The 20044-nt window shown below is 45.4% G+C and overlaps 1 protein-coding gene across 8 annotated transcripts in view; it reads right to left on the reverse strand.

The window, feature by feature from the left end:
• MAD1L1 (mitotic arrest deficient 1 like 1) overlaps positions 1 to 20044 on the reverse strand; it is a 743124-nt gene that overhangs the window by 293919 nt on the left and 429161 nt on the right. For all 8 annotated transcript variants that reach the window (XM_075899591.1, XM_075899593.1, XM_006112872.3 and 5 more), the window contains one exon: positions 4267 to 4355. In XM_075899591.1, coding sequence (XP_075755706.1) covers positions 4267 to 4355 — 89 coding nt within the window. The remainder of the gene's footprint in view (positions 1 to 4266; positions 4356 to 20044) is intronic.

The raw sequence follows: 20044 nt of genomic DNA on the forward strand, positions 1-20044 counted from the left end.
ATAGGAGAGCAGGTGCATTGGATTATAGGTTAATGGTGTGTGGAGGCCCACAGTAAACATTAGCAGTAGAAATAATTCCCACATGAAGTGTGGGACTTCTTTCCCCATCTTCCAATTTGAAGAGTTTGTATTTTTCTTTCACTTGTTTTCTGCCACAGGGAATTTGAAATGGCAAACTGCATGGGGAAAGAACCTAAGTACAGTCATATTCCTAGTTCCTGCAAGTCCACTGGCAGGAGGCAACAGACTCTAATGATTAGAGACACCCCACAAACAAGGAATAGAAACAGTGTCAACTGGTGGCGTGGAACCCCATAGGGACAGATTCTCTAACATTGTAATGGAGAAGGAGAGGAGGAAATAGTGATTCCACCTCCACCAGATACCCCCTTTCCATTCCCCAAAACCCATCCTTCTTTTCCTTCCTTATCACACCCATCCGAGTCATCTTTGCTGCACGGAGCCAGCTGCAGCTGGCCATACAAACGGTTCTTCCATGGTTTACTATGAGAGAAGCTATTGACAAGCGAAATATTTAAAGACTATTATATTGGTTTTACAAATGTTATAGTGGCTAGTTGTTGTATTCCTTGTTAAATGGGGGAGGGCAAGCTGAAGTGTTTTCTGCAGGAACTAAATATCAGGAGGGCAGAGGATAGAATAAATTCCAAATACAGGTATCCATTTGGTTGAATTTACATTCCCCTGGGAGAACAAAACTATGGGTGCTGAACTAAAATCAGATCTACTGAAATAATCCTAGGGATCTGCAGGAACCTGCAGCCTAAAACTCCAATCAGAAGGGAGTAGATAGCGAGATCCCACCTTAAGAAAGATGACTCGAGGCCTGAAACCTAAGAGAGAATACCAAAAGGAGGACCAAAAGTGCTCAGAAAAGCAGCTAGCTCAGGAATTGTGACAAACATCACAAATGATATCTGGTTCCCATGCAAGGAGGCGTCCTGTGAAAGTCTATCAGCAAGGTTTACCTGTGTTACAGTAAGAGAGCTCTTTACTGATTCTGAGCCCTAATGCATGGGAGATACCCAAAGCAGGAAAGATGAAACACAACTCCATTCCTAGACTGGGTAATTCTAAAGCCACAAATCAGTTCCTTCTCTCCATCTAATTCAGCTGCTGGACAGAATGTAGAAAAAATGCTATGATATTCGGAGTAGGCTGCTCCTGAGAAGAAAACAAGCTACAGCAGCAGGGCAGCCCATTTGCTTGTGTGGAGAAAGGGATAGGAAGTTGCCCACTAGACCCAAATTGAAGAAGCCTTCAGCAGAAAGACAGAACTTCATACAGTGTTTCCTCTGTTAGAAACCACAGCCCACAAAATTTGCACATGCTGAGCAGCAAGAAGGGGAAAGAGGAAACCCAAGGGCATGTCGCCATTACGCCGGGGACTGACACTGTGGTGATGGATCTACCAGCCATCGATTTATCATGTTTAAGCAGCTATGATACTCAATCTCCAACAACGCTACTGTCAATGCTGGTACCCCACCAGGAAAGAGAGCAGCCCCTGCCAACCTTACTGCACACAAGATACTATGTAAGTACATTGACTTCAGCTGCGTTATTTGCATAGATGAAGTCACATAGACTACATCAATAGCAGAGGTTACTGTAGACAAGGCCTTAGTGAGCAATTTTATACCAGTTCCATCAGCCTTGCAAAAAAGAGTCATAAAATTGTGAATAGGAAAGGAAATAAACTCAGGTTCACATCCTTGGATGCAGAAGCCATACTGCTTGGGCCTGCTTAACTGCTAAATCACCAGCATCAGGGTTTGGAACATGCTCTGTATTTTGCTAAATACGCCAGCATCACCCTTGTAACAAAAAATGGTTCAATGACAGACTTCCACCTAAAGAAAGGTTTAGCTACACCAGGAATCTACCAAAAGTAATCTTATAATAAATCTGAAGGGTCAAATGTCTCAGATGACCCTAGCTGCAGAAAATGTGTTATCCTGGAAGTGTTTGTGGTATGTGTGTGGTGGGGCAGACAGAAGGGAGTAGAGGGTGCTGCTTTGAGAAGTCCCAGAAACTTAGCCTCTTAATTTGATATAGCTTTCAATTTTGCCTTCAAATTATTGCTCCTCACAGGAGAACTATACCAGAATATAAATGGCTCTGCTGGGGAGCAGCCCAATTCTGGGACACTCTATTTGATTTCTAAGGAATAGTTTAAATCAAAGAAGCAGAGTTATGCTTCTGAACACACTGTTTGGAATTATGTTTAGACTACCATGTATTTAAGAGCAGAATAGGGGCTTCTGCTTGCAGAGAACCTAGCACACTGCTGGCACTCACTAATAAAATAATTGGAAGGGAACTGAAAGTGCCATGTGAGAAATCTGCCCAGGTTCAGAGGGTAGGCTTACAAATCAGGGAAAAGTTGGACCAAGTGACAAGTGAGATCCATTGTAAGGAAAGCATCGGCAATGTCATGAAGTCCTGGATTATGTGGAAATCTAGCTCTTTAGTTTTGTTTTCTAGTGTCCTTGAAATTGCTCGGCTAATAGATGGCAAATGCTGTTTAATGAAGATAAACACTGAATAATGAATCATGGAGGTGAAAAGAGAGAGACTAGAATTGCTCCTAAATGGAAAGGGTGCTGCAGTCCATACTAACCAGGAGAGAGGGGGAGACTGGAGAGTTATTGTAGAAACATTCTGAATGTCTCCAGCTCCCAAAAGACAGCACACAGAATGCTGGCTTTACTGATACAGAAGCATAATATTAATCAGAATAAGGGATGATTTTTACTGCTGCTTGTGAGATTTTTAACACCCTGTAGCACTACAAACACTATGCTTCAGGAAAGTCCTATATGCCTCCTGGAGAAATGTCTCAAACGTACATTCACATCATGAATAAAGATTTAGGAATAACTGATTCAGCCTCATGGAAGTAGGAAACAACAGTACAGTATGACCTACAATATCATCTCCTTAAAAGATGATTTGGTGAAAGGTGACCTTCAAAATTCTGCCCCTCCACCTTGTGGGAGATGTACCTGAGAAATACATCTTGAAGGTCAATTTTAGAGCTCTCTATTGTATTAGAACATCTTAGCTGAACACTGGTTATTTTCAAATCCATTCCATTTTAATACTGAATAATACTTCTAGAGCTGTAAAACAAACTAGGCAGGGAGGGGAAATTTAGAAAATCCATAAGATGCAGGCCACTAATTTTGTGCCTCCTGCAAAACCTTGTTCTTGCTCCTAAGAGGCTACAATACTTTCACAATGATGGAACTGAGAATATAAAAGTAGTAAGAGAAAGAAATCCAGCCAAAATCTCACATCAGCTCAGAACCACAAATGCAAGTTGTCACGATCTAACAGATTGGCTCAGTTTAAAAAGAAGGAACTTTATTAAAGCATTCGGGACACAGATGAACTTTCTGCACTTTGTATTTATTGTTTCACCTTCCTTGGAATGGGAGCTGTAAATACTTTAATAAATATACTGAAAGGCTGTCTAGTTTCATTGTAGCTTTTGTAAGTGCTTATGTATCCTCTGCTGAAATGCTGTTTTGTAACTTTTCTCTCATTGAATCACAACATGTATCCCTCTGCCATCTGCAACTGCACACTAGGGGAACCATTTGTCTTTTCTCTCCAGTGTTGGAAGCACATCAGTATTATAAAACGCTGTTTTCTAAGGCTCTCTCTATGACTGCCAGCAGGACCTGTGCTTAAAGTCCAGATCCAGTAAAAATAAAAAAACAGCAAAGTTGTTCCACGGGGAGAGAAGTAAATTTGGGGATTAAGGAGCCACTGCAACATGAATTAAAATTGTGAAAAAGAGTCAAGCAGATTAAAAAAAACAGAGCACGGAGTAACCCAAGGTGGAAAAAAGGTCTGAAAATGACAATTTAGGAAAGGCAAGAGGCATCAAGACTTTTCCATGGCTGCTGGAATTTCCTATGGAAATTGGATAACTGGACAAAGAAGGATTCTACTTTAAAAATATCCCATCAGGAAAACATCTGTGTAATGATCAGTCCTAAAGCTTAGTTTCTTATGCTGTAGGCTTCCTGGGGTGTCTTTTCGGTATGTGCTTTGGTATGTGCTTGTACAAATAGGGTTCTGGTCTATGACCAGGCCTCCTATCTGCTACCACAATAGAAAAAATAAATTAGGAGGATGCAGCATTTGTTTCCTTTTATAACACCAATTTGGTTCTTTCCCTTCTCCCCAACTGTGTAACAAATAGAAGGAAAAGCTCCTAGAACACATGCTCACCTGAGCGCTTTAACCTCCTCAGTAGTGATGAAGGTGCTGTGAGCTGCTGTGCATTCCTGAGACTTCAAGCTCTTCAGTTCCACCTCCAACTGCAGGAATAGGACAAGAGGTTAGTTCATTCTCTGAGACATTACAGACACTTCTGAATCACAGAACTGTAGTATGGACAATAGCACACAAGCTTTTCTAATAAGTTTTCAGTGAGGAAATTATCATTAATACTCCTCATAGTGGTACAATTGGCCAAATGCATTATGGGTTTTTTCACCTTCCTCTGAAGCACCAGGCATTTACAACAACCTGATGGCCCATAATCTATCCCACTAGAGCAAATGCTATGATCCTATTGTCACATAAGTGTCTTTATTTCCAAGTGTTGTGTGGTTCTTCAGCTTAGGGTGCATCTACACAGCACCCTAAATTCGAAATAAGATACACAATTTGCACTATTTTGAAATATTTTGAAGAACAGGCAGCTTGTTAAGATGTGAGGTGGCTATTTCAGGATACCATCGGTATCCTGAAATAGCCATCCAGTGTAGATGTACCCTTAGGTGTGTCTATGCAGCAGGGCTTAACTCGAAAAAAGCTACGCAAACTGAGCTACGTCAATTGCGTAGCTTATTTTGAAATTGGGAATGTCTACACAGCATTTATTTCGAAATAGAGCTTTCTTCCTCCAACTTCCCTTACTCTTCATACAATGAGAGTTACAGGAGTCAGAGTAAGAAGTCCTCCAGCTTGACAGTACTTCAACATTATTTTGAAATAACTGCCTGCTGCGTAGAAGCGGACTACATTATTTTAAAATGTTGCTGTGTAGATGTACCCTTAGCGATACAACAGAAATGAAAACCAAATTCACCTCATAATACAATGTAGACAAGCAGCAGGGAGGCAGCCATTACATACTCCAGAGCCAGGGCCCTCTCAGTATAGAAGTAATTCTAACGTATTTTGTGAAATACAACAGTTTTACATGTGCCAACCACAACCCCCAACTAATACACCCTCTTTTGCCACACCTCTAATTATCTTTCCTAACATTTGCTTGAAGACTATATGGAGCAGGTGAGGGAAAGGGGACTGATACTGTTCAAGTGGAGCCATTGCTCCTCTTCTGAATATTTCCTCATCTATTTCTCTGTGACTAATCTGAGGCAGAGAACTCTTTGCATGAAACTAAGAGTTCCCTAGCACCTGTAGTTCTATGCCGGCAATGCAACCACATTTAGCACCAGAAGCTTCCAATGAAAAAAGCTGATCAGACTGCTTTGTCCAGTCCAACTCCAAGGCTTCTACATTGCTCTCCTCAGTCAGGGGAACATTTCTAGCCCTTTCAGATACAAGTTGCTCAGCCAAGATGAGGGAAAAAGAATGGATGAATTAAGAAAACAGTTTGTCTCAGCCCCTTTAGGCTGGGAAACCAAGCCATGACCTGAGCATGTGAGTATCTTTTACCCAGGCCCTATTATCGTCAGGATGGGAGCAGAGGGAGGAATGTGTTGAAATCGCTTCAGCCTCCTTTGGCTATGTGAATCTGTATCCCTCATCCAGTGCTCAAAAGTCCATGTATAGGGGTGGGAGAAATAGTGTATTTTACCTACTATTAAACTACTATCCTAAAAGCCTCAGGCATTCTAAGCAGAGGCAAACAGCTCTGAGTATAACTTTCAGACACTTTGCATGCCTGTTATATCTCCTCCCAGCCTGCCCACTCATTCTTCATGGTCTGTTCTTGTATACCTATTCTTCTCCTCACACTTTGGCTCTTCCTTCAGCATCTGTCTTGTATCTTCTCATTACTAACTTCCTCTAATAATCTATAGGCAGACACAATGCTTTTCATTTACATGGGAAATAATAAGCAAAACAACCCTAATTAGAAATGCAAACCATATGAACACTGAGGCTCAACATTCAACATCAGGAAGACAGCGCATTAACATACAGCACCCTTCAACTGTACTGATTAGACTTGTAGAGCATCATAATTTTGCACTGGAGTACGGAGTCCAAATGCAGCCAGCTGATACCAGTTTCTTTCTTTTACAATAAAGGGAGAGTGGGTAGGAAGCAAACGCATTCAATTGCAGAGCTATGCCTAATCACATTGCTCTGCCAGAAATAAAGTTCCAGCATAATGGATCTTCATACACTTGTGCGCTCCAAGAAAGACATGAAAAATATGGCAGCATTAAAGCTAAAGACAGGAGAGAAAGGACAGAAAAGGCCTGATTCCCATACCTAGTCCCATCCCTTTGGCTATATCTGGGGTTAAAGCAAAGGAAAAAGATGTGAGGGAAGAGGGTCTAGTGAAAACCCTCTTTGGAAAACTACATTGTAGTATTCGCCCATTATTTGCCAAAATCCTTTCAAGCAAAGGGAAAGAAGCAAAAAGCCCTCCTGCATCATCATGCTGTAAAAATGTTCATGTATATTAGCCAGCTGACAAGATTATCACAGCGAGGAATGCTTCCCTCAATTTTCTGATTACTGAGCTTATCTGTCCCAGCTCAGTTCATTACAGATGGCTTGGATAAAGCAAGCGCTCTAGATAATTCCAGGGATGAGAATTAGGGAACTGGTACTGGCAGCGGACTTCAATTCCAACCTACTTCTAGCTGGAAGACAGTATTATATAACCTGCTCCCCTCTCTGCAGAAGGCTGGGATGAAGTTTGTTATAATAGTTTTGTGCTGCTTTCCGGGACACATGTGGATAGCATTTGAAGACGGAGCACTGGTAAATGTGCTATTTGTCATAGGTTAAGCAGCCTAACCTTCAGTCCAACTGCCACCTGCTAAATGACAGGAACCAATACATCCCTGCTTTGGATGGGGGGCGGGAGTGTTACTAATCTGTTTTTGTGTTTTGGGGTTGCATGTAATTGTTGTGTATGGTGGGAAAGCGATTGAGTGTATAATAGGAAGAGGAAAGGAGAGATGTGTCTGAGTATACACATATGCTTATCTGTGCCAGAGGGCACAGTGCCAATGAAAGTCCTACATGATAAGCAGTTAGTTTCTAGTACATATTTAGTGACTCCTAGGCAGCAATATGAGAATCTGGGTGAGATTCTGTGCTATGCCTCTGTAAACAACCCAGAACTGTGGTGGGATAAATTAAGGGCCTTATGTAACCCTTGTATCCTTCCAATTCTGAAAGGGGCCACAGAAATCCATGGTGTAAATAAGACATAGGTGGGGAGAAGGACACTGCCTAAATTCCAGAAGCTGTCCTTGGCTTCTTGTACGATGCAGCCCAAACCTCTGCGGCACTACATGCTGACTCCTTACAACTAAACTGCTCCATATTCTCAGGGCTTATAAGGAGGTCTTTTGACTGTCTTAGACTCAGAGCTAGCAGCAGGGGAATTCTCCTCTCACTAGATCTGGGGCTTCTTGGGTATATCTAAATCAGCAGTTTTCAAATCTTCTGGGTTATTTTTTGGTTACAGCTTCCCCTCCCCACCATGCTGACCCAGGCAAAAATAGACACGTGCAGAAGTACGATTGAGGGCCTGTTCATAAGCTTAACATGGACTTTAACACAACCTCAAGTAAATTACCTGCATCTGTAAGTTTCAAATACACAGCCAAGGTTTACTCACCAATGGACTGCTTTTACCTTGGGCATGGACCAGTGCAGGGGGCAGGTGCTGCTAGGCGTTGAAATCGGTGAGGCCACAGCAGATGTTGACATTGACCCACAGGCTGGGTGGCCTGCTGAAGTGAATCGGGGTAGAGGTAGTGCTTCATGCTAGGGACTAGCATAAGCCACCTAATATTGCATTTGCCCCCCAAAATGTGCTTGCATGACCCCACAGTTTGAAAACTTCTGGCCTATGTCTACCTTGAGAAAAGTCCCTGCACAATCCAAAACAAAATGTGGCAACAAGTCTCAGAACCCAGTTCTACAGGTGACTTTGGCTCAAGTTCCAAGGCTAAAAAAAGTCGCGTAAAGGCTCTCACGCAGGTTCTTAAGCCTAATGAGGAAGGGGGCACATCTCAGAGTCCAAGCAGGAACATCTACATTGTTATTTTTAGTGCCATGGAGGAAGCCAGATTCTGGCTCTGAGACCCTGCCATGTGTTTTCCACTTTTTCTGCAGTGCAGATGTACACTTAGGGTATGTGTACACTAGCCCCCTAGTTCAAACTAGGGAGGCTAATGTAGGCATTCGAAATTGCAAATGAAGCCCGGGATTTAAATATCCCGGGCTTTATTTGCATGTTCCGTCCGGTCGCCATTTTGACATTCCACTAGCCTGAAGTAACTGCCCATGGCTACACGCGGCAGTGAAACAGTAATTTGAACTAAGTCCTTAGTTCGAATTAACTGTTACTCCTCCTGGAATGAGTTGTAACAGTTAATTCGAACTAAGGACTTAGTTCCAATTACCGTTTCACTGCTGCGTGTAGCCGCGGGCAGTTACTTTAGGCTAGTGGAATTTCAAAATGGCGACCGGACGGGAACATGCAAATAAAGCCCGGGATATTTAAATCCCAGGCTTCACTTGCAATTTTGAAAGCCTACATTAGCCTCCCTAGTTCGAACTAGGGGGCTAGTGAACACGTACCCTTAGAGCTCCTTTATGCTGCTCGGGCTCTTTTACCTGGCAATACAGAGAGGCTAGAGGTGAAGTGAGATTCTCAGCCCAGGGTAGGTATGCATCACCATGTTACTGCATCTCCTGTCATAACAAGAACAGGCCTGATCCAGAGAGGTGCTAACCACTCATTCCCAAGAGAGCTTAAGGCAGCGCAAACTGATCAGGATTAGGCCCTTTTAATTATTTTGTCCCCATTCTCTAGTAATATATTACTGGCTCCAGAAGAAACCAGACTATTTTTTAAGTTAGCCAAGGACTTTATGACACCAGAAAGGACAGAACCATGAGTAATGTCAGAGGCCATGAATGGAGAGAAGAAACAAACTGGTATTTAACATTTTGACCGTGCAATGTCCTTTTCTCAGAATACGGCAGAGCACCTTTCCCTCCCTCCCTCCATCCCATTTTATCCAGCATCTGTGCAGCTTTCATGATGTCCATAATCCCTGATTTCTGGCCAACTTTAGAGCTACTAATTACATAAGATCAAGGTGCATCCAACGTTTAAAATAACTCATTATCATTAAAAGCACCATTATGTATATAGTGTGCTCAAGCCGGAACGGTAAACTGCCATGATGTCCTCAGTAACAGCAAACACATCTTGGTTCTTATCATTTACACAATAGACTACTAATATGTTTAGAATGAAATGAAATGGCTTTCTTCTCTCCTCCCATTCCCCACTTTAAACCTCCTGGGGAATAGGAGTTCAAGATCTTTCTCCCACAAATGTTGATGACTTTATAAACACTGACAGCAAAATAAGGAATTCAGCCAGTTCTATTTCCCTGTTCTGCTTGAAGTGTCTGTTGTCTTTAGAGGTGGCAGGAAAAACACACAACTGTGAGCTAGGCTACTAGAGGGTAAAAACACACACACACACACACACAAACACAGATTTTTCATTTTCAGATATCTGGTTACAAGTTGCACTTGTGGCACTTGTCCCTTTTTAAGCTCCCTCCCCCCAGATATTCTGCTAATGAGTTAATCTCTGATTCTCAAGGTGCTATGCCTTCAAAAGCATCGTAGTGACTTAGGAATCTAAGGCTATATATTCACTATAAGTCCCACATTGGCACAGCAGCAGCTACACCATTATAATACACACACGCTACAAGGTTTTTCCATCACTGTAGTAAATCCACCTCCTAAGGAGGCAGTAGCTTCCATCATCCTCTCTCATCTGGCTTAGCTATGTCTCTCTGGGTGTCAAATATAACTAGGTCAACCTAAGGTTTAGGTGGAGACCATGTCCAAGTCCCATTTTCAGAAGTGATTTATAAATTATGGAACTCCCCTTAAGCTCAATGACTTTTGAAAATGGGACATTTTTGACAACTAACTTGTGTGTGAATGTCAGGCCACGTAGCTATACAAACTGAAATCCTGATTTCTGGACCTAGCTTTGGGCTCCCAGATTTCAAAGAAGCCTTTGTATTTTGCATTTTGTTTTAAAAAGAGTATTTCAACTGAGTGTCAAAATAAGCACTTGTTTGAGTGACGAAAAAAATAAAAGGTCAGATTTATTTGCCCACTTTGTGTATACAGATTTCATATAAGAGTACATGACTGGAGATATATTGTTACTGGTAGAATAATCAATGTCAAGGGCTGATTCAACAAGCTTATACTGAAGATGAAGATTGTCTGCCTCTAATTCAACATTTTGGGAATTGTAAAAAGGGGGAAACAGTGAATCCATTATGAATGTTTAATTTTTATTAAACGTACCATCCTTTGAAAGTCTTTCCTTAGCAAAAGAGATGAATTTAAAAGGGAGAGATAAATAAGAAGTGAATTTTCACAGAGCCAGCATGGAAAGGTGAATTGAGAGGCTGTTTCTCCCACAAGCCTCGCCACAATTCAATATGTTATTTAAATACATGAATAATTAAATGTGTGAACACCAGGTAGGGTTGGAAGGAAGGAGTCTGTGCCTGTTCCTGACTAAGGAGTCATTGCAGGTGGTTTTGGAACAAACGGATAAATTAAACAGTACAATAGAACCTCAGCATTATGAAATGACCAGTCAAACACCAAATGCATTTGGAACCAGAACTGTGCAATCAAGCAGTAGCAGAGGAACTCCCACTCCAAAGACAAATACAGTACTGTACCATGTCAAATGTAAACTACTAAAAATTAAAAGAAAAAACCAATTTTTTTCTACATAGTAAAGCTTCTAAAATGTACTGAGTCACTATGCAGTTGTAATTTTTTGGAAGAACAGTCATAACATTTTGTTTAGAGTTAAAACATTTTAGAGCACATTTCACTTGTCACGCCAGAGATCGCTCTTCCAGCATTCAATTTAGCAGGTCTAGCTAAGACATGTAAATCAAATTCTGAGAGCAGCTCCGGCCAGTGCCTATACTGGACTTAGTGCATCTGAGGGTACTGAGGGAGTTGGCAAATGTCATTGTGGAGCCTTTGGCTATTATCTTTGAAAAGTTGTGGAGATCGGGAGAAATCCCAGATGACTGGAAAAAGGCAAATGTAGTGCCCATCTTCAAAAAAGGGAAGGATGATCCAGGGAACTATAGGCCGGTCAGTCTTACCTCGGTTCCTGGAAAAATCATGGAAGGGATCATTAAGGAATCCATATTGAGGCACTTGGATGAGAGGAAAGTGATTAGGAATAGTCAGCATGGATTCACAAAGGGCAAATCGTGCCTGACCAATCTGATTAGCTTCTATGATGAGGTAACTGGCTCGGTGGACATGGTGAAGTCAGTGGATGTTATATACCTTGACTTTAGCAAGGCTTTTGATACGGTCTCCCACAATATTCTTGCCAGCAAGTTAAGGGATTGTGGATTGGATAAATGGACGGTAAGAAATATGGCTAGAAGGCCGGGCCCAGCGGGTAGTGATCAATGGCTCAATGTCAGGATGGCGGTCGGTTTCTAGCGGAGTGCCCCAAGGTTCGGTTCTAGGACTGGTTTTGTTCAATATCTTTATTAATGACCCGGATGAGGGGATGGATTGCACCCTCAGCAAGTTTGCAGATGACACTAAGCTGGGGGGAGAGGTAGATACTCTTAAGGGCAGAGATAGGGTACAGAATGACTTAGACAAATTGGAGGATTGGGCCACAAGAAATCTGATGAGGTTCAACAAGGACAAGTGTAGAGTCCTGCACTTGGGACGGAAGAATCCCAAGCATAGTTACAAGCCGGGGACCAACCGGTTAAGTAGTAGTTCTGCAGAAAAGGACCTGGGGGTTACAGTGGATGAGAAGCTAGATATGAGTCAACAGTGTGCCCTTGTAGCCAAGAAGGCTAATGGCATATTAGGTTGCATTAAGAGGAGCATTGGCAGCAGATCCAGAGATGCCATCATTCCCCTTTATTCGGCTTTGGTGAGGCCGCATCTGGAGTATTGTGTTCAGTTCTGGGCCCCCCACTACAAAAAGGATGTGGACGCATTGGAGAGGGTCCAGCGGAGGGCAACCAAAATGATTAGGGGGCTGGAGCATATGACTTATGAGGAGAGGCTGAGGGAATGGGGTCTGTTTAGTCTGCAGAAGCGAAGAATGAGGGGGGATTTGATAGCAGCCTTCAACTTCCTGAAGGGAGGTTCCAAAGAGGATGGAGAAAGTAGTGACAGATGGCAGAACAAGGAGCAATGGTCTCAAGTTACAGTGGGAGAGGTCCAGGTTGGATATTAGGAAAAACTATTTCACTAGAAGGGTGGTGAAGCACTGGAATGGGTTACCTAGGGAAGTAGTGGAGTCTCCATCCCTAGAGGTGTTTAAGTCTCGGCTTGATAAAGCCCTGGCCGGGTTGATTTATTTGGAATTGGCAAAGAAAAATTATTAGGGGTATAAAACAGCTTCCATGAGGAGAGAATTAAAAAACTGGTACTGTTCAGTTTGAAAAAGAGCTGATCATGCAGGGATATGCTAATAGTTATGAAGTACTTCACACAACATACAGTCAACCTGTGGAACTCCTTGTCAGGGGTTGTTGTGATGGTCAAAATCAAAATAGACTTTAAAAAAAATAAGTACATTCATGGAAGATAGGTCCACCAATAGCAAGTAGCCAAGATGGTCAGGGAAGCAACCTCATCTTCTGAGTGCCCGAAGCCTCTGACTGAGAGATGCTGGGACCAGATGACAATGGTTGAGATCACACAATAACTGCCCTGTTCAAACCATCTAGGGCATTTGGCATAGGCTGCTGTCCAAAGACAGGATACTTTGCTAGATGGACCATTGATCTGCCCCAGTATGGCCATTTTTATGTTCTCATGACTCTCACAATAGGCTGTGTATCACTCTACAACAGGCACTTGAGATGTCAGTTATTCTAGAAACATCAGCTGTAATAATCTATAAAGGATGCATCAATAAACATTAATTTTATTCACCTCCTTTCCTATAGGCAAGTGCAGCTAATTTAGTGACTTCCTACTTCACAATGCATCCAAAAATGAATGTGGTAGTTGAACAAAGATCCCACACACTTTGTGAGAGTCATTTTAAAACCATCCTGCCAGGAAGAAAGGGGGTTTCCTCCTTAAAAGTGGATAAGTTTTACTGATGAGATAGATAGAATCTTCCTCAAACAGGATCCTGAGGGCGGAGACAACATTCAGGGGAGCAGACAGCCATGGGAAGGTTAGGAGGAGGGTCTGGCTCCTTGAAAGGATGAGGATCACAGATAGAGGGGGCAAGGCTAAGGGCAGCTGTCCCTCAGTGCCACCCAGACGGTGGTGCCCCCCCCCACCCCAGCACTGCTTGGAGCATGCCATCCCCCCCAAGCAGCTCTAACACCCATAGCACCCATAACACCCTGCACAATTTAAAAGGTACTCTGTACTATGGGTGCTGCTGCTGCTGCAGTGACAACTGGAGCCCGAGGACACTTGGAATCACTGGGCCGTTGCTCCCCCCATCAGCAGGTGCGAGGAAGAGAGGGTGTCTGCTTGAGCCCACTAGTATTGATAGCTCCTCCTTGTGACAGTCATTTTGGGGTACATGACAATAATATGAGAGCTCTATGATGAATCCTTTCTGATCAGCTTTTCTATAAAAAAGAAAATACTTTTTACCCGCCTTCACCGGGAGCCCTCAATGTACAGGTGAATGCAAGAATCATCCTAAAACATCAGGAGCAGAAAACATTTGGGAAGAGCCAACCAGCACTGGATTCTCAACTGCTGAGCAGCAAGTTGCTCACCATTAACCCTGATCCTCTTCAAAAGAAACATAACAGTATTTGCTACAAAAACATGATATGACTTGCCACTGAGAAATGAGCGAAAAGGTAGAGGATGAGTTAGGGCTTTTTACTCGGAAAGCTAATCTTTGACGCTACTATTGAACATGATGACCACATGAAGGGAAAAAAAAATGGATGCCAAAATAATGGTGCTTTAAAACTATTTCACACTTGACAGAAACAAAGGAAAAACAAAACCAACAAAGCCTTTATAAATGTTTAAAACACACAAGAGTTAACTGGTCAGACATGTCCTGAATCCCACTGTTTATACAAGCTAATTGATCTATAACAAAGTCAGTGTCCTTTACCAGTGGGAAGGGAGGTCTAAGGTTAAATATTCTTCTAGCAGATAGATTCCTAAAACCATGTATGTCTACATCACTGTATATATACACATGGATAAACAGATGAGTGTGTGAATACACACACACACACGCACACACACACACACACACACACGTGCTGACTTCAGCTTCTTTCCAATGCAATATGAATTGTGTTTTTTCCTCCTGTTGCTGTTAAAGAGAGCAATTTTTCAAGTTTATACTGAATGTCACTCTATTTCATTTCCAAATATAATCTCCTGGAGAGAAGGTTCGCATGCCCTATTTTCAATCTCTAAAGCTAATACACAAATTTATATTCCTTTCTCCCACTCGCTCGCCTAAATTAAGAGGCGTAATTACTAGGAGCGCTTGCTACAAGCGAACAAAGTGCCAAGGGAGAAGGAGCTGTCACTGCCGGACGCCTGCAGCAGCCACCTTCCCCTCCCCTCCTTGTCATGTCGTTTCCACCCCCAGGATCCTGCTTATGAGGCAATTTCTATCTAGCCCATCAGCAGGACTTGTTCACTTGTAGGAAGCAACCCTCCTCTCCCACCAGGACGGTCTTAAAAAACAAATGACAAAATTACTTCAGCTGTCAAGGAACAGCTACTGATTGCAAATGCACCCTGCAGTGCACCTTCCCTCTGGTGCCTCACTTTTCTGAACTAACAGAGATCACTGGGCTTTATTTCTGCTAGCACCAAAACACAGTTTTATTATCTAAAATTTGGCCCCAAACTCACTTTTCCTCACTGCCATACTCCCACGTGCAGGATCTCACAAAAAGGAAGATTATTACTTTATTCAGGCTTAGCACTGAAATTGCATTTGTATTTTCAAAACACAGCATAGATTTTAACTAATTCAGAGGTTCCCAAACTGTGGTCTGTGGACTTGATATTTAATCAATTCATTTTACAGTTCTAAAGGAAGTGGTACATCAACCAAGTAAGTTTAGCTGATCTAATCCAAGAGAGCCCTAATGAGTTTTCGTCCACTCCTCTTCTTTGCTTCCAATCTGCAAGGCAATTTCCCTCCCACCCCCAAAAATCTCCTTCTACGCTGTGATGTTGCAGACACGCATTGGTGAAGTTGCATAGAAATTCATAGGGTCAGTTCAGTCCCGAGGCAGAAAAAATGCAATTCCACTGGAAAAAATCTGGGAGTATGCACATAAAGACATGCATGTATGTTACATGAAACTAGTTGTTCAAGAGTTTTAATATCTAGGCATAAAACCTCACACCACTATTATAAGCATAGCATTATAAGGTACTGGGGAAAAAAACGGTTACTTAACTCATAACTGTTGTTCTTTGAGCTGTGTTGCTTATGTCCATTCCATTAGGTGCGCGTGCACCGTGTGCATGGTCATTGGAACTTTTTTACCCTTAGCAGCACCTGTTTGGCCAGCTGGGGAGTCCCCCAGAGTGGCGCCGGCATATATACCTCTGCTAGCTCCTACCCCGCTCAGTTCTTTCTTGCAGGAAACTCCAACGAAGGGGAGGCCAGTGGGAATGGAACGGACATAAGCAACACATCTTGAAGAACAACAGTTACGAGATAAGTAACCATTTTTTCTTCTTCGAGTGCTTGCTTATGTCCATTCCAATAGGTGATTCCCAAGCCATAACTATGGAGGTGGGGTTGGAAGTCTAGATAGTGACGGATGGTAGCACAGCCATCCCCACAGCCGCATCCTGCTGGGACTGCTGTGAGATAGCGTAATGTGTGGTGAACGTGTGCACGGATGACCACGTGGCCACCCTGCACATATCAAGGATTGACACCTGGGCTAAGAATGCCATGGACAATGCCCAGACCCTAGTGGAATGGGCAGTCACTTGGGGCTCTGGTTTCCCTTTCAGCTCGTAACATGCCCTGATGCAAGCGGTGATCCACGAGGAGAGACACTGCGCCGAGACTAGCGAGTCCTTCATTTTCTCCGCTACCGAGACAAAGAGCTGCGTGGACTTACGGAGTGCTCTTGTCCTTTCTAAATAAAATGCCACTGCTCTCCTAACGTCCAATGTGTGTAGTGCCTGCTCCCTTCCCTCCGCGTGAGGTTTAGGGTAGAAAACTGGGAGATAGATCTCCTGTAACATATGAAACGGGGACACTACTATGGGTAGGGAAGCTGGGTGAGGGCGGAGGGTCACCTTGTCCCTGGAAAACACCATATACGATGGTTCCGAGGACAGGGCCCGCAACTCTGAGACCCTCCTAGCCAAGGTAATAGCCACCAGGAACGCCACCTTCCAGGATAGGTGAGACAGGGAACAGGTAGCAAGCGGCTCGAACGGGGCTCCCATGAGCCTTCAAAGCACTAGGTTTAAATCCCACTGGAGAACAGGCTGTCTGACCTGCAGGTATAGCCTGTCCAGGCCCTTCAAAAACCTCTTGATTAGCAGTAGGGTGAATACTGAGCGTCCCCGCACCCCCTGATGAAAGGCCGCAATGGGCGCCAGGTGTACTCTAACCGAGGAGGTACACAGCCCCTGCTGCCTGAGATCCAGCAGATAGTCTAAGACACACTCTGTCGGCGCCGCAAAGGGGTCCACCTCCCGCTCCCCGGCCCAAGAGGAGAACCTCCGCCATTTAGCCTGATAGGTAGCACTAGCAGAAGGCTTCCTACTTTCCATCAGTACACTTTTCACCGGGTCCGAGCAGAGGAACTCCTCCCCCCTCAGCCACTGATCTTCCAGGCTGTGAGGTGCAGGGAGTGCAGGTCCGGGTGACAGAGAAGGCCTTGCCCGATGTTCTGAGTGAGCAGGTCTGGGACCTGAGGGAGGAGGATGGGGTCCTCCGTCATGAGGCCCCGTAGGGTCGTGTACCAGTGTTTGCGGGGCTACGCCGGGGCAATGAGGATCAACATTGCCCAGAACCTCCTGACTTGTAAGAGGACCTTGTGAATAAGGGGAAATGGGGGAAACGCGTATAGGAGGCCCTTGGGCCAACGCCCTATCAGGGCGTCTCCCAGGGACCCGCTCCCCCTCCCCTTATACGAGTAGAACCTAGGGCATTTCTTGTTGCTGGTCGAAGCAAACAGATCAAGAAGGGGAGCACCCCACCTCAAGAAGAGAGAGCTGACCACCTCCCCCTTGAGGGACCACTCGTGGGCCGCAAAAGCTCTGCTGAGCCGGTCCGCCAGGGTGTTTGTCCACCCCCAACAGGTAGGTCGCCTGCACGTATATGTCGTGCGCCACACACAATTCCCAAAGGGCCATTGCCTCCTGGCATGGGGGAGAGAAGTGAGCACCACCCTGTCTGTTGATATAGTACATAGCGGCTGTGTTGTCTATCTGGACCAACACACAGTTCCCGCGAGGCGGAGGCGAAATGCTATGCACGCGAGCCGGACAGCTCGCAACTCCCGGACATTGATATGCAGCCTCCTCTCCGCCTCGGACCACATACCTTGAGACCTCAGGTCAACCAGGTGGGCTCCCCAACCTGCTTCCGAGGCGTCCATGCCCAGCTCCATGGTGGGGAGGGGAGGTGCAAATGGTACCCTGCCGCACACCTCCTCCTCTCGCTGGTGAGACGGTGACCATCCTGTCCATGTGGTCCCACGCTAGCCTGTAAACGCTCAACAGCCAAGACTGGAGCAATCTCAACCTGATGTGCTGGAACACATACGTACAGGCTGCCATGTGCCCCAGGAGTTTCAGACACTGTCTCACTGTGGTCAGGGGGGCAGCCTGAAATTCCTGGACCAACCCCCTGATTGTTTGGAACCTGGGGCCCAGGAGGTAGGCCCTCCCCATCATGGCGTCCAGTCTCGCCCCCACGAACTCGATAACCTGCGTGGAGGTTAGGATCGACTTCGCCTCGTTTACCCAGAGCCCTAATCGGTACAAAGTCTGTCTGGTCAAAAGTATGGACCATGGAGAGGCCAAAGTGGAGCACCGCAAACTGGTAATGGTCCCCCCCTACCATGAATCTCAGGAATCTCCTGTGATGAGGGAAAATGGAAATATGGAAATAGGCATCTCGAAGGTCGAGGGCAACAAACCAGTCTCCCTGATCGAGAGATGGAATAATGGAGGCTAGCATCACCATTCTGAACTTTTCCTTCCTTATGAAGGTGTTCAACCTCCTGAGGTCCAGTATGGGGCAAAGGCCCCCTTTCACCTTGGGAATGAGGAAGTAGCGGGAGTAGAAACCCTTCCCCCTGAAGGCCACAGGAACCTCTTCCACTGCCCCCAGCAAGAGGAGCATGGCCACCTCCTGCCGGAGGAGGTGCTCGTGAGAAGGGTCCCTGAAAAGGGACAGGGAAGGGGGGGACGGGGTAGGGAGGGAAAGGAACGGGATAGAATATCCCCTTGCCACCACCTAGAGGACCCACCGGTCTGATGAAATAGCTGCCCAAGCCCGGTAGAAAGGGAATAGCCTGTCCGCAAAGGGTCGATTTAGGGCCGTTACTGGATTGCCGTCCTCGCTCGCACCATCAAACGCCTGACCTGGGCCACTGGGGCTTGTGCAATGGCCCCTGGTTGTTATCAGAGCCCGACCTGGAACTCCTCCTGGCGTTCCTGTTACCACCACCCTGGGACCTACACATGTTGTCGAACCTGGCCTCCTGACTAAACCCTCTTTGTCCTCGAGGGGTCAGGGGCCTTCTCTGCGGGGCCAGGATATGGAGGCCCAAGGACTTCACAGTCGCCCGAGAATCCTTCAGAGTATGGAGCCAACTGTCTGTCTGCTCCGAGAAGAGACTTGAGCCCTCAAATGGCAAGCCTTGTAGGGTAGTCTGCACCTCTGTGGGGATGCCCGAGACCTGGAGCCAGGAGCTTTGGCGTATAACTATCCCCGTAGATAACCCATGCCACTGCGTCAGCCGCATCAAGGGCAGTTTGTAGGGCCAACCTGGAGACTATCCTGCCCTCCTCAGTGAGGGCTGCGAACTCCTGCCGGGCGTCCAGAGGCAAGCGCGCCTTAAACTTATCTGCTGCCACCCAGGAGTTATAGGCATACCTGCTAAGCATTACCTGTTGATTGGCAATTCTCAATTGCAGGCCCGCAGTAGCGTACACCTTCCTGCCCAATAGATCTTCTTGGGCTCCCTACTCTTTGGCGTGGGACCCAGCTGTCCTTGCCTCTCCTTGTTACAAGCTGCCTGCACGACCGCCGAGCCCGGCGGTGGGTGGGAAAACAGATGTTCATGGCCAGCCTGAGGCACAAAGTACCACCTCTTGACCCCTTTCTGTATAGGCGGTATAGACGCTGGGGTTTGCCAGAGCGTCTTGGTGATTCTGGCCACCGTTTTTTTTTGGGGGGGGGGCAACTTTAGTCGGGCCATCGGCCGTGATAACGTCCATGACAGGGTCCTGCTCCTCCTTGATCTCCTCTGCCTGGACCCCCAAGTTCTGGGCCATCCGCCTCAGGAGGTCCTGGTGGGCTCTCGCGTCCATGGCTGGCATCGCCGGGGCCAGGTCCCTGAAGGCATCGTTGGGTGGGGAGGAGAAAGAATCCTTCATCTCCAATTGTAACCTGGGGGAGCACCTCCCCTGAACCAGGCGGATGTTGCAGTACCGCCTGAGTGACCATCTGGGCTGGTGGAGGTGGCTGTTGCGAGGGGGCCTCAATCCCCGCCATGCC

Source organism: Pelodiscus sinensis, chromosome 16, assembly GCF_049634645.1.
Source record: "Pelodiscus sinensis isolate JC-2024 chromosome 16, ASM4963464v1, whole genome shotgun sequence".
NCBI classification, from domain to species: domain Eukaryota; kingdom Metazoa; phylum Chordata; order Testudines; family Trionychidae; genus Pelodiscus; species Pelodiscus sinensis.